Genomic DNA, 13,674 nt, shown 5'->3' on the forward strand with positions numbered 1-13,674 from the left:
GATACTTTCCCAATAGCTAATTGGACATGAAGTAGTTTGAGAGTCATGCTGTTTGACCAGTCTCAAAGTGTATTTGTTTTAATGAAGATGGGAACGACTCCACCTTTGGTTCCTTTATGCTCATTTTGAGGTCTGAACATGTGGAAGGCATTGTAGCCTTGTACAGTTATGGTGCTCTCAGCAGCCTTGAACTATATCTTGGTAACTGCACAGACGTCAGCATCCTCTAAGGTGAGGAGTGCTTCCAGGGAGTGTAGTTTCATGTTTAAACTCTTAACATTAAGCAGCATGACCATGAGCTTGTCTTGATTAAATTTTCTTATGCTGGAAAATTTGTTGTTTTGACATTGCCTAAAAAAGCACTATGAGGGAGGCAAGGATCTTTGCAAGAATCTGAAAGCCTAGGGGGGGAGAGATGCAGACAATATCTAGTAAAGCAGCAAGGTCTGACTACCATATCCTAACAGACGCTGGATTCCCCTGGACCGACCACAGAAACTGTGCCAATTGTTGAAGTCAATCATTTTTTGTTTATATTGTGGCATCATCCTGGGTGAGGGTAGGATACTATTTATGGCTAGGGACATACCTGTCTGACACATAATAAGAGAGTTCCATCATGGATCTTTTCCTGTAGTCCAGAGAGGTACATCTCAAGTCACTCACTCCATCATGGATTACCACAAGAGTCATAATGGTACTTGCTGTTGAGTGACTTGAGTGCATACATGATTTGTCGGATCCAGCCACCTGATAGGCAGCTGACCATGACCTTCTCCTTGTCCAGTCTGGTGAGGTGGACATCTGTGTGTCTCACTATGGAGTCATCTATGACAAAGACATTTGATGTGTTTTGCCTTAGGGGCTTATTTGTTGAGACACGGATAATTGTGCTGATATGTTAGTGGTTTCCTTTTGCTTAGTGGTGAGTGTGGGAGGTGTGTATTTGGGAGGTCTCTGTTCTTTTAGTAGGCTTTTAGTGTGTACCTCTGCATACGTGGGTTTATGTGTCATGACGTTATTTTGTGTGAGAGGTAAAGCGTGTGTGCTGACAACCTGTTTGATGTCTAGTTTGTTTTTACAAGAAACAATTGACTGCAATTCCACAGAACTGACACAATTCTACTGTGTATTGCACTTCTCACATAGGGTGTTAATTTGCTTTAGGAGTAAATGGTTGCCAGTATATATGAAGCAATTGCTGCATTGCCTCAAGATGGCCATATCAATCAAGCTGGCAGGAGAAATTAAATGAAACCGCCCATTCATTGTCACAGGATTTTTCTGAATGTGGCATTTGGGAAGGAAGTGGGCTGGCTGGACTTAGTCACAAACAGCAAACATGAAGCAGTAATTCAATTAAATGCAGTTAACAAAGTACAGTGTTGGCTTAAAATATACTTATTTTTCAGTTTTTTTTTTATTGAATGCCTTGGATTTCAGTGCAGACGCACTCCAGACCTCTGGCTAAAGTTTCCAGACCTTGAACAGCTCCAGTAAACAGAGCGCAAACCCATACAAATGTGAGGCTTAATAAACAGTTCTAACAAAACTACCAATGGGAAACCCCAAAATGAGCCTTTCTCCAGCAATCCCCAAGTCAGATGGGCCCTGAGATGCACAACTCTGCCACAAGGGTGCAGGGAGACCTTCTTAATGCAGGATGGCTGTTTTAAGAGCACAGTGATAACAAACAGTCTAGATTCAGCAGGCCTGAATCTAGCCTATGCTATGTAAGGCAATGAAACACAATTTCTAGATGGGAAGGAAAGTACAGTTGTGTACACCTACCATAAATGTAGATGTTCGAGTGTCTTCACTGTTGCAGTCATGACTGTAGGGTTCTCCCCTGCCGGCAGGCAGTCCTCGGTCGGCCAAAATCCCAAAGTCTGGGTCCGGCGTCGGCTGTTCAGCCATGCTCCCTGATGTCAGAGCGTCAGGAGTACAAAGCTGATAGCCGACGCCATCTTCTCCAGTTTTTCTTGCCCCAGATGTCAGGAGTCCCCAAAATGAAAAAAGGTCCCATAACCTTTGCAAATACACCTCAGAAGAATGGTGAAATAAGGAAGTACATAAAAGTAAAAATAAGAGGGGACAGGAGGGAGGGAAACCCAGACTGCAACAGTGAAGACACTCGAACATCTACATTTATGGTAGGTGTACACAACTGTACTATGTTCATCGTGTTTCACTGTTGCAGTCATGACTGTAGGGTAGAATCCCAAAGCTGAAAGAAAGGGAGGTGGTCATAAAGAAGAAGGGGCGGCTAAAAGGCCCTGCAGGACTGCAGAGGCGAAGCCTGCCCTAGACTTAGAGTAGAGAGGTAGATTGTAGTGCTTAGAAAAAGTATGCATTGAACTCCAAGTTGCAGCTTCCAAAATGTCTTTGGTAGGAACTTTCCCGAGGAAGGCCGCAGAAGTGGCAGCAGCTCTGGTGGAATGAGACCGTATGCTCCCTGGGATTTGCTTACCATGGTGTGAATAACAAAATCTGATTCCATGAGCAATCCATTTAGAAATGGTCTGTTTTGAAATGGCTTTACCTTGGGAACTTGAAGCATAAGAAACAAACAATTGTTCTGATTTTCTGATGTCCTTGGTTCTGTCCAGGTAAAAACGTAGTTGTCTGTGTACATCCAAGGAATGCAAGATCCTTTCCCCTTTATTTTGAGGAGTGGGGAAAAATGTTGGCAGGTGGATAGTTTGATTTAAAGCCACTCTGGAAACCACCTTAGGCATGAAGGTAGGATTAGTCCTCAAAGATACTCTGTCTTGATGAAAAATAATATAAGGTTCCACAGCCATAAGAGCTTGTAACTCTGACACTCTCCTGGCAGAGGTTAGGGCTAACAAGATAGCTGTCTTCCAAGATAAAAACTTGATGTCAGAAGAGGCAGCTGGCTCAAAAGGAGGCAAGGTTAGTTTTTCCAAAACATAGTTGAGATCCCAAGCAGGAATGGGAGGAGATCTAGGAGGTCTTACGTTCTTAGCTCCTCTGAGAAACTGTCTCATGACTTGGTGGGAAAAGATGGGAGGGTCTGTATTATAATGAGCAGAAATAGCAGAGGCATGTATCTTAATGGAAGAGAAAGAGAGACCCTTGTGTAAGAGATCTGACAAGTAAAGTAAGATTAAGGTAATGTTAGGAAGAAGAGGATCAGAATCCAGAGCCTGTATCCAAGAACAAAATCTTTTCCATTTTCCTACATAGGATTTTCTAGTGCTAGGACGTCTAGCTTCTAAAATGACATCCATAACCTGCTTGGGTAGGAAGGAAGAAATCAAAGGCCCTGGATTAACCAGGCTGCCAGGCTGAGAGTTCTGACATGAGAGTGTAGAACCTGACCCTGATGTTGGGACAGAAGGTTCGGAGACTGAGGTAAAACCCAAGGAGGCTCCAGACATAGGTTTTTTAGAGTAGGATACCAAAACTTCTGAGGCCAATTTGGAGCCAGCAAGATTATCATCTTGGGCTTGTCCTGTTTTATTTTCAATAACTCGTGGAAGAAGAGGAAGAGGCGGAAAGGCATATCCCGAGAGGTTCCTCCAACTGAATGACAGGGCATCCACTTTCCAAGCTTCTCTGTGGAAAGTCCTGGTGCAAAAAGTTTGAAGTTGATGATTGAGATGAGATGCAAAGAGGTCTATGTGAGGACATCCCCAGACTGCTGTTATCATCCTGAATATTTTGGTGTCCAGCATCAATTCGTGTGGATCCGAAAGGTTTCTGCTTAGACTGTCTGCCAGGAAGTTTTGTTTCCCTGGTAGAAACTGAGCTTGAAGATCCAGATTGTAAGCTAGAGCTGCCGAAGTATATCAGTAAAATTCATCAGGAGTCCTCCGACTGGCAATTGCGAACTGCTATCACCGCACGGCAAGAAAGACTGGAGAAGATGACGTCGGCTATCAGCTTTGTACTCCTGACTCCCTGACGTCAGGGAGCATGGCTGAACAGCCGACGCCGGACCCAGACTTCGGGATTCTGGCCGACCGAGGACTGCCTGCCGGCAGGGGAGAACCTTACAGTCATGACTGCAACAGTGAAACACGATGAACATTAAGGGAGAGTCATTTAAAGGTCAAAGTGAGAGTGTTTAGTGGTATACTATTTGATGACCTAGAGTAGTACTACCCTCGACACAAAATGGCAGCTCTTCGAGCAGCTGTGAACAGTAGGAGACTATGGAGACCACTTCCAATAGAGGATTTTAAACCAGAGAGGTTTGCTTATATAAAAGCATGGGGAACCTTGTGTGGGCAATGCACAACTGCAGGACTTTTATACCAGCAGGATGAAAGACTTTTCTAAAGTTAAACCCTCAGATCAATCAGATAAAAACACAATAAGCTATCAACTAGTAGTTCCCACCTTGGATGGGTTGAATTTAGCTCTCTGTTCCCACTGGAGTGCAAAAGAACCCTTCCAATGTAAAACAGACTGGTTTTGAGCTCAAGTGCAGTAACAAATGTGTACCACAAAGAACGCCAACTCCTACTCCTCCATAAGCCAGGGCAAAGAAGCACTAAAAAGAAAGTGCCAAAAAGTAAGTCCAATAGTCGTCACTTCAAACAGTTGTTTAATGCTTTTTTTATTAAAAAGAAAGAGCGTTTTCACTGTAGTTTATACTGCAGCTTCTTCAGAACAGAATAAAACATTCAAAAGTACCGCCAACAGGTATATAAATGGAACGTGCATAGCGTGGCTTAATAGTTAATTAAATTTAAAGAAACAATGCATCAAAGCCATGCTGTGCACACTCAAGTAGTGTAAACATCAAAACAAAATATAGCGTGTATAACTAAGTCTGCATGTGAAACATGCTGTTAATTTAAAGTCCTACAATGCAGGCAGTAATAAACAGGAGATATTATACACTATCAACCCAGCATTCTGCTTATCCTACAAAATGTTAATACAGATAATAAAGGGTTATGTGAAGCCCATCAAATGTTAACATACAGTAACCAATACAGAATTGCCAACAATTTGCCATGTCCTTACACATAAATAACATCAAAACTTTAATTATACTGTCCTAAATAGACCCAAATTAAAAAATAGTAAAAAAATCTGTTGCAAAACCGCAGTCAGTTAAAAACTTTATAATCTCAAAACACATGAGAATAAGAGTAAAAGTGAATTACACACCAAAAACTATAAAATATACACCTTAACTTTACAAATATCCTTATCAAGTAAAGTTAAGATGGCAAGAGTCATAAAAATCTCTACATATAAAGAACTAGTATCATCTCATATAGTTCCTCATCTTTAATATACAAGAGATATTACAATGTTCGTTCAACCCTGGAACACAGAATGAGTTCAACAATAGTTGCCATTCCAATTCTCGAATTTCTAATAAAAGACTAACTGGTCCTCCCCTCACAGACTGTGGGACTTCATCAATAGCGATAAAACAGAAACAGTGCCCTTCAAATTTTAAACAGTGTTTTGCTAGGGCATTTTCACATTTTTTAGTTTTTATTGCATACAAATGCTCGTATACCCTATCACGTAACCTTCGGTCAGTTTTTCCTACATAAAATGCTTCACAGCAGTTACATAGGGCCAGGTATACTATAGATCTAGAAGTACAATTAAGCTTATAATTAATGTAGTATTTCTTGTTACAAATCTTAAAAAAACTACAAGTTTTTACAAAGTGACAATACTTACAGAACCCACACTGCGTGCAACCTATTGTTGTTCAACCCATTGTTATTTTCAAGAATAGTTTTTAAATTACTCCCACGTTTATACACGAACCTAGGTCTGTCCCCTAGTTTTTCGAACAGTTCTTCATTATTCAAAATAAAGTGCCAGTTTTTAATTAAAATGTGTTGAATATCAAAGGAATTACTACTAAAAGTAGAAATAAAACTAGTTTTAAAAGTTTCTAAGTTCTTATTACTTCTTCTGTTACTGTTGTTCACTATTACTAGGTCCTGCTCACTCACTTCAAGATAGGAATTAAAATTGTCTACTTCTAATGTTTTTCTACTGAGTAGTGGGAGATAAAAAACATTTAAGCGCTTACTGTTAACCTCATCCAGAAGATATAAAAACATGGTCAGTGGATAGTCCCTACTCGTGAACATTCCTCTTAAATTGCTACACTCAATAGCAAATTCTGTTTCCCTACTACACATCCTGGCTGCTCTTATTAGTTGACCCTTAATGATGGCTCTTTTCTGCCTAAAAGGGTGTGAACTTTTAAAATGTAAAAAGGAATTGCAGTAGGTAGGTTTTCTATATATAGCAGAATAATATTCAAGGTTGATTGCATCTTTATGAAGTTTCACATCCAAGTAATCTATTTCAGTAGTCGAAAAAGTGAATTTGAATTTTAAAAAGGAGGTGGAATCATTAAAGAATTCGATCAGTGTTGATGCTTCATCTGCATTCCCATTAAACAAAATGAACACATCATCAAGGTATCTAGTATAAAATCTTATTTTCCCCATTGTTGTGCTATTTTCAAATATGTACACCTTCTCATGTGTTTTGTGAGTATAACGTTTTTAACTGACTGCGGTTTTGCAACAGATTTTTTTTACTATTTCTTAATTTGGGTCTATTTAGGACAGTATAATTAAAGTTTTGATGTTATTTATGTGTAAGGACATGGCAAATTGTTGGCAATTCTGTATTGGTTACTGTATGTTAACATTTGACGGGCTTCACATAACCCTTTATTATCTGTATTAACATTTTGTAGGATAAGCAGAATGCCGGGTTGATAGTGTATAATATCTCCTGTTTATTACTGCCTGTATTGCAGGACTTTAAATTAACAGCATGTTTCACATGCAGACTTAGTTATATACGCTATATTTTGTTTTAATGTTTACACTACTTGAGTGTGCACAGCATGGCTTTGATGCATTGTTTCTTTAAATTTAATTAACTATTAAGCCATGCTATGCACGTTCCATTTATATACCTGTTGGCGGTACTTTTGAATGTTTTATTCTGTTCTGAAGAAGCTGCAGTATAAACTACGGCGAAAACGCTCTTTCTTTTTAATAAAAAAAGTGTTAAACAACTGTTTGAAGTGGCGACTATTGGACTTACTTTTTGGCACTTTCTTTTTAGTGCTTCTTTGCCCTGGCTTATGGAGGAGTAGGAGTTGGCGTTCTTTGTGGTACACCAGTTTGTTTTTTGTTTCAACTTGTTTCAGCAGTAACAAATGTGTTAGAACAGAAGTAAGAATTCTTGCAATATCATGAATCCTTGGAAACAAGTTCACTAACCCTGAAGAATGTTCACAACACACAAAAACATTGCAAAATATTTTGGCAGACTCAGAGCAGTTTTTGCAGAACACTGTTAAAACAACATAAAACAGTACAACAACAGATAAGTTTCTTTAACAAGTGCAGGCTGAAAAACAGTCATAAATTCAACCAAATAAATGCCACACAGATTTGTTGCAATATCACCGAAACGGCAAGTGCAAAAAATAAAAATACTTATATCAGCTTTGTAGGTCAAGATAGTTTTAGAAGCAAAAATCCATGTCTTGAAATCACAGGTGTCCAAGCCAGGTACAAGGTAGCTCTGAATAAATGCTAAATCTCTTTTACAAACAGTTAACTATCTTAATAGAGGCCTTAATGTCCTTGAGCAAGACCTCATAAATATGGCCTCTTCTTGCCATCTCCATGCATATCATCCTGTCCTGTTAAATTATAAAATAAGTTAGTGACTGTTTCCTTTAAAACTAGTACTATTTCCTTGTAAAAACCTCTGTGTTTTCTAACTTTTCAAATGCAAACCTTCTTTAGTTACATGATGACTTGAATTCCACTGTTGTCCATTTCCAATGGATCCCTTTGTTAAAGTTGCTGCCTACGCTTCCAACTTCTACTCCCACTTAAATAGTTGCATTGATAAAGCAGTTCCTACTTGCACCAAATAAGAGAACTTTAAAAACAAACCCCTATAGTGGTATATCCTTTCTAAATAAACCATACTGCAAGAGAAAGACATTGCTTAATAGTAAGAGATCTAATTCTGCCTATCTTCTGACCACACTTAAGCAATGTAGTACAGTGCTTCAAAAAAACATTAGGAAGCTCAAAGCTTTGAAACTAAATAAATACAAATCTTTCTTTAACTAGTCAGGAAGTCAAAAACTAACACTCAACAATGTATGGCGTCCACAATAATGCTGCATAGTTTGAACCAAAGTAAATAACTAATAATACTAATTGACAAATTTAGGGCAAATTTTACTCCATTTACAGTTATAGTGATTCTACAATCTCAACCAGTCCCTTTAATAGCCATAGAACAACTTCTGTTAGCCCTTTTGAAAGCTAAGAACACCTCATCCATGGGCCTGGATAACACACCAGGTTGCCTGATTTTCAATGCCAAATATGGCCCAACTGGTCTCCTGCTTAACTTCTTTAACCTAAGCCTCTCCATGGGATACATTCCTGTAGCCTAGGAAACAGACATTATAATGTTGTTATACAGGGGTAACCCAATGATAGACCATGGTAACTACAGACCCATTGGTCTGACTAGCCTCATATGTAAAGCTATGGCGCATATTATCTCTGATCTCATTAATGGAAACATTAACATTTCTTAAATCTGGAGCTTCATCAATCTGGCTTTATCAAAGGAAAGCCTTGCCTCTTTAACCTCATAAATTTCTTTGAAAAAGTAATGGAAGCAGTAGATAGTGATTATGCAGGACATGCAACATATCTGGATCAGGCCAATGACTTTGACACTACTCTCCAAGGAGGTATTACTGATAACTTGTAAATCTGAATGCAAATCCTTATGTTGTGCAGTAGATAACCAGTTGGTTATAGTCCAAAGTACAGATTCTGAAAGCAATAGCAAAAGCATTCCCAATGGTGTATCACAGGTCTCAGCATTAGGTCCCCTCCTATTTAACATCTGCTTCTTAGATGTTAAGTCCAACACTCAGTATCTGTGTTTATCTAAGTGTGCAGATAACTGTAAACTGGGTGTTAATTTGGTCTTCCACTGATTCACCATTGGTCCAACATGGGTTATACCTTGTTAGCAGTTGATGCAATTGCAATGCTCTCTAGATAAATGTGAAAAAATGTAATGGTTCATTTTGGTAAATAAAACACTTCCACAGACCATGTAAATGACACAGCTCTCTAATCACATATTGTCATAAGTGATCTAGGCACTTTTGTTGATAATTTCTTATGGGTTGCCCATTATGTCTCTGCAGTAGCTCAGAAAACCCTCAGTTTGGCTCCTCTAATTTCCAAAGATATCTCTATTATATGCACAGAAGGGGTCTATATCACATTGTCGGACTTGTATAAGTTTGAACAATGTAATATCAAACCCAAAAGTCCGAAATGCAAAAATAGTGAAGTCATGGCACATTGATTATTTTTCCCAGGGAAAAAGATCAGTGGGCCGTTTTCGGGGCTTTGCTATTTCCTCCACTGTGGTGTGATCTTGGAGTTTGTATATTTAGGTAGGGGGTGTGTGGTTTTAGTGTAAGGTTTATGTTTTTTTTTCTTTTTTCCTTTTTGTTAGGGAACAGCAATTTTTTTTCCCTGGGAAAAAAAATCGCTGTTATGTGTGTTTGTTATTCTGCAGTTTCAGAATTTTGGGTTTGATATTATATCGTTTGAACTTATACAAGTTTGACGATGTGATATAGACCCACACAGAAGTCTTGATTCCCCTTTGCTCATATCTTATCAGCCTCATTACCGAAGAGAATGCACATTTGGCATGCATTTGTTTAAACATATCACTCAACTTAAGGGATCTTAGAGATTCATAACTAAAAAGATCAGTGGCCTCAAAAATACTAGTTGTAAGGACAGACTGCTAGTCATCTCTCTTACTCAGTCTCCTATAAACTCCCCAGTGGAGATCTGTTTCTAGCCTTTCCAGCCAAGAAAGATCCAGCCCTCTTTGACCTCTTATACGTTTACAGACAAATGATATCTCATATACATGGTTAAAATAATTCAATAACTAAGTTGGTGTGACAGATTCATATCCCAACATATCACTCAAATTTGGAACAAATGTCCACTATGTGTCAAGCAGAGTAACACCCATGCCACTTTCAAGGTAAATCTAGATTATTGAATGGGCAGCCTCAAAGTTTTCCCCAGACTTTCATGTCTTGCCTTCCTTGAGGCTGAAAGAAATTTTTAAATATGGGTTTTTGGATAGGCTTCTAATAGGCTTCAGACTAATTGCCTGATACTTACTAGTCAACCTATGAACTTCCTTTTGATTCCGAGATGGAAAATAGGCATTATTGATGGCCTGATCCAATGGCTTCACATCTATCTGTTGCCCACAACTCCTTCCAAGTTGTTATGAGTCCCAACCACTTCATTATGAGTACATCTATGTAGAGGGGATCCCCAAGGCAAGGTACTGGGGCCCACAATATTCTTTTTATTTATTAATGGTCTCCTGATCTATCTCCTCGATCACCACCTTATTCTTCTATGTTGATAGTCATGTGCTACTCAGCTCAGGCCTCTCCTTAAATGTAATTTAAGGAAAAAAAATCTCTAGTTTCATTTCATCAATCTGTGAAACTGGTTCATTTCCAGGAGGATGACTGTGAACAGCTGAAAACCAAATCAATGCTTTGTAACTTCTTTGCTTGATATCATACCATTAGGAAATTGCTTATCGCTGAGCCACATAACACTGTGCAAGACTAAGTGTATCAGTTTAAACATCTATGGATAACAATGGATCCCTCTTTCCTCCAAAAGCAATAAACAAAAGGTTCCTGCAATGGGATTATGCACCTCTGGTAAAGTTGTAAGGTGTCTGATCTCTACACATCTTAAGTGAAGAGAGCCAACAGTGAGAACCTCCTCATCCACAAATGGTAAACTACATCAATTATCACTCTAAGTTCCTTCTAAAATATATCTAGCCTCTAAACAAATGACTCAGTCATATTTGTAGATTCATTATGTTTTCTGATCTCTACAATCACCAATGTACTCTCCTAAAAAAAAAACCTACCTAATGGCTACCCATACCTGCTAGAACCATGCTATCACAGTTTTCCCTCACTATTAAACTTGTTTATCTTACTCCTGTCCTTTCTTGGTTTGTACACTAACAGTCTTTACATATATATTATTCAATATGCCAGATAACCTTTAAGGTCTTACCTTTAAAATCATTTCACTTTGGAACTGCCTGAAGCCAACTTCTCACTCATATATGGAATATAATTAACAACAGGGAATTCTGGACCAACATTACAGACTTGTTAAAGTTAGCTAGGGTGGGACAGTGATGCAGCAGATAGCATTATTATCTGACATCAAGAGATTTCCTCGTTCTATTCTTGGCTGAGGTGCCTTCGGTGGGGAGTCTGCATGTCCTCCCTGAGTTCACATGGGTTTCAGCTGGGTGTTCTGGCTTCCTCCCACATTTCAAAGACATGCAAGTAGGTGGACTGGATATTGTAAACTGGCCATAGGTGTGAATGTATGTGTGTGTGTGTGTGTGTGTGTGTGTGTGTGTGTGTGTGTGTGTGTGTGTGCGTGTGTGTGATATGAAAGAACAACAATGACAGGGCTAGTCACTTGGTGTTGTGAACCTTGGCTCTAGATGACTGTCACTGTTGAAGTGACACCCCAACCCTATGTGCAAAAATGGTAAAAAGGGGGTGTGGATGGATGGATGACAGACTTGCTCACCAATGAATATTTCTACAATTTTTTTTAGACAGATGTTATGCTCTCAGTACTGTTTTTTGATTTCTTTGTCACCCTGATCAGTTCAATTGTTTTGAACCTGTATAAGTGCTCAGGTAGTACACTGAAAGTATATACAGAATTCTATAACTACACCCTTGTACTTTAGTTCAACTGCCTTCTGCTTTAAGTATATTGCAAAATTTATTTTATATATGGAATCTGTTTTTGAAATGAAATCTATTAGGCAAATATTATTTGCCTTTTTGGTCTGTGTCAAGTTTTCTTCTCCTATTACCCAATAAGAGACATTTAAAATTAAATAAATAAATGAATGAAGAATGAATAAATAAACTATTTGACAGATAAATTGACAGACATATAGACAGACTGACAGTGATATAAATAAATCATTTGATTACAATAATTCTTGAATAGCAAAACTTTGATGTAGAACCATGCAGGATTTATAGAAAACAAAATAAATTGCTCTGCTAAATGCACATTTGATTAAATACATATACTAAAGACTCATGCCATGTAATGGGGCAGTAGTGCTTGCATCAGAAGGATAACAAAGTTATGGAGTTACAGAAATTCTTTTCTAGAGACAGTGACTGTCACACAAGATGCAGACATAAGATCTTGCAAATCTTAACAGTTAATTGTATTGCTGTTTTTTTTTTCTGAAATGTTCAGTCTAGTCACTGAAAATATATGTCCCCTTTTCTTCCAAGTCAGAATCCAGGAAAACCGAATACCATGGTTACGTCAAGCAACTTGTTTGAACCAAAATGGTAGAGTTTGTTGACTATGGTTGTCACTGTGCTTTGGATCATGTATAAAGGATTTACATTGACATCATGGTATTTTGCAGTGTAATATACATCACCCTTTCATGTTTTTTTTCTGTACACTGGCTTGGATTTGTAATAAGTTAATATTGGGCTTGTAACCAACCATTCATGTTTCTAGACATGCCCTAGTGATATAAATTGCTACTGCTTACCCGTAAGTTATAAGAATAAGATAATTAGAATGCTTCTGCCTTTTCTAGTTGCTGAAACTTTAAAATGCTTTGTCTGGTACTGACCTTTTTAAATATCCTTCTGTAAACTAGGAGTAATTGCTGGAGTCAAGTTGCAGCATCATAAAGGAGACATTTTATCATTATTCCATCTAATTAAACTACACTGTTTCTTGAAAGCAAAACATGTTTAAGATTTCAAAGTACCATTCAAATGCATTTATGAAAACTGCAATTACAGCTACATTATTTTGACCAACTTACCACTGTTTGATGATTAACTTGAATTACTTCATCACCAGCATGGATCTTCTTACACTGGTCTGCAGGGGACTAAAATTTAAAAATAACAAAGGGCAGTATTAGAAGTAGGCTATGCAGGCTAAAAACTGGCATTTAATTTACATTTCACCTTCCCACAAATCAAAAAGGTATGTCTAAAAGTGCAATTAATGAAAATAGTCAGGATACTTGATTTGTGGGTACAGAATGCCTTACAACTTCTTAAGTTCCACAGTACTGTTAATTACATACAATAAAGTTAAGACATTTATGTAGAAGTGTCATATACATAATACACTTTCATTTCTGTATTACCATCAAAGCGATACTGTTTGCTTTTAACCACATGCGATAAAAACAAAACACTCATAGGGTCAATGCATATTACTGTACTAATAAATACCTCTGATGATGATTTTTCTTAATGTCTTAAGGGTAGAAACATCCGCTCTTTTAATTAAATCAATATTGCATAATTAACAAAGCTTCAAATGCAGAACTTGATTTTTCAGAGAAATTTCATTAGAACAATGAAACAGATAATTTGCATGCTTTATATTATAATTTTCAATATTACTTCAGTTGTTCTCTCAAGAATTAAGCAAAAGTTAATAATGCACTAATAACACTGGCAGATTCTCAATAAATATAAAACACAGC

General features: G+C 37.9%; 1 protein-coding gene across 1 annotated transcript in view; it reads right to left on the minus strand.

Moving 5' to 3' along the window:
* LOC122789837 (connector enhancer of kinase suppressor of ras 2-like) overlaps window positions 1-13,674 on the minus strand; it is a 2,725,661-nt gene that overhangs the window by 427,837 nt on the left and 2,284,150 nt on the right. Inside the window, exon 8 of the mRNA XM_044057275.1 lies at window positions 12,997-13,065. Coding sequence (XP_043913210.1) covers window positions 12,997-13,065 — 69 coding nt within the window. The remainder of the gene's footprint in view (window positions 1-12,996; window positions 13,066-13,674) is intronic.

The sequence above is a fragment of the Protopterus annectens genome, chromosome 15.part0 (assembly GCF_019279795.1).
Source record: "Protopterus annectens isolate FY-2018-M chromosome 15.part0, PAN1.0, whole genome shotgun sequence".
NCBI classification, from domain to species: domain Eukaryota; kingdom Metazoa; phylum Chordata; order Ceratodontiformes; family Protopteridae; genus Protopterus; species Protopterus annectens.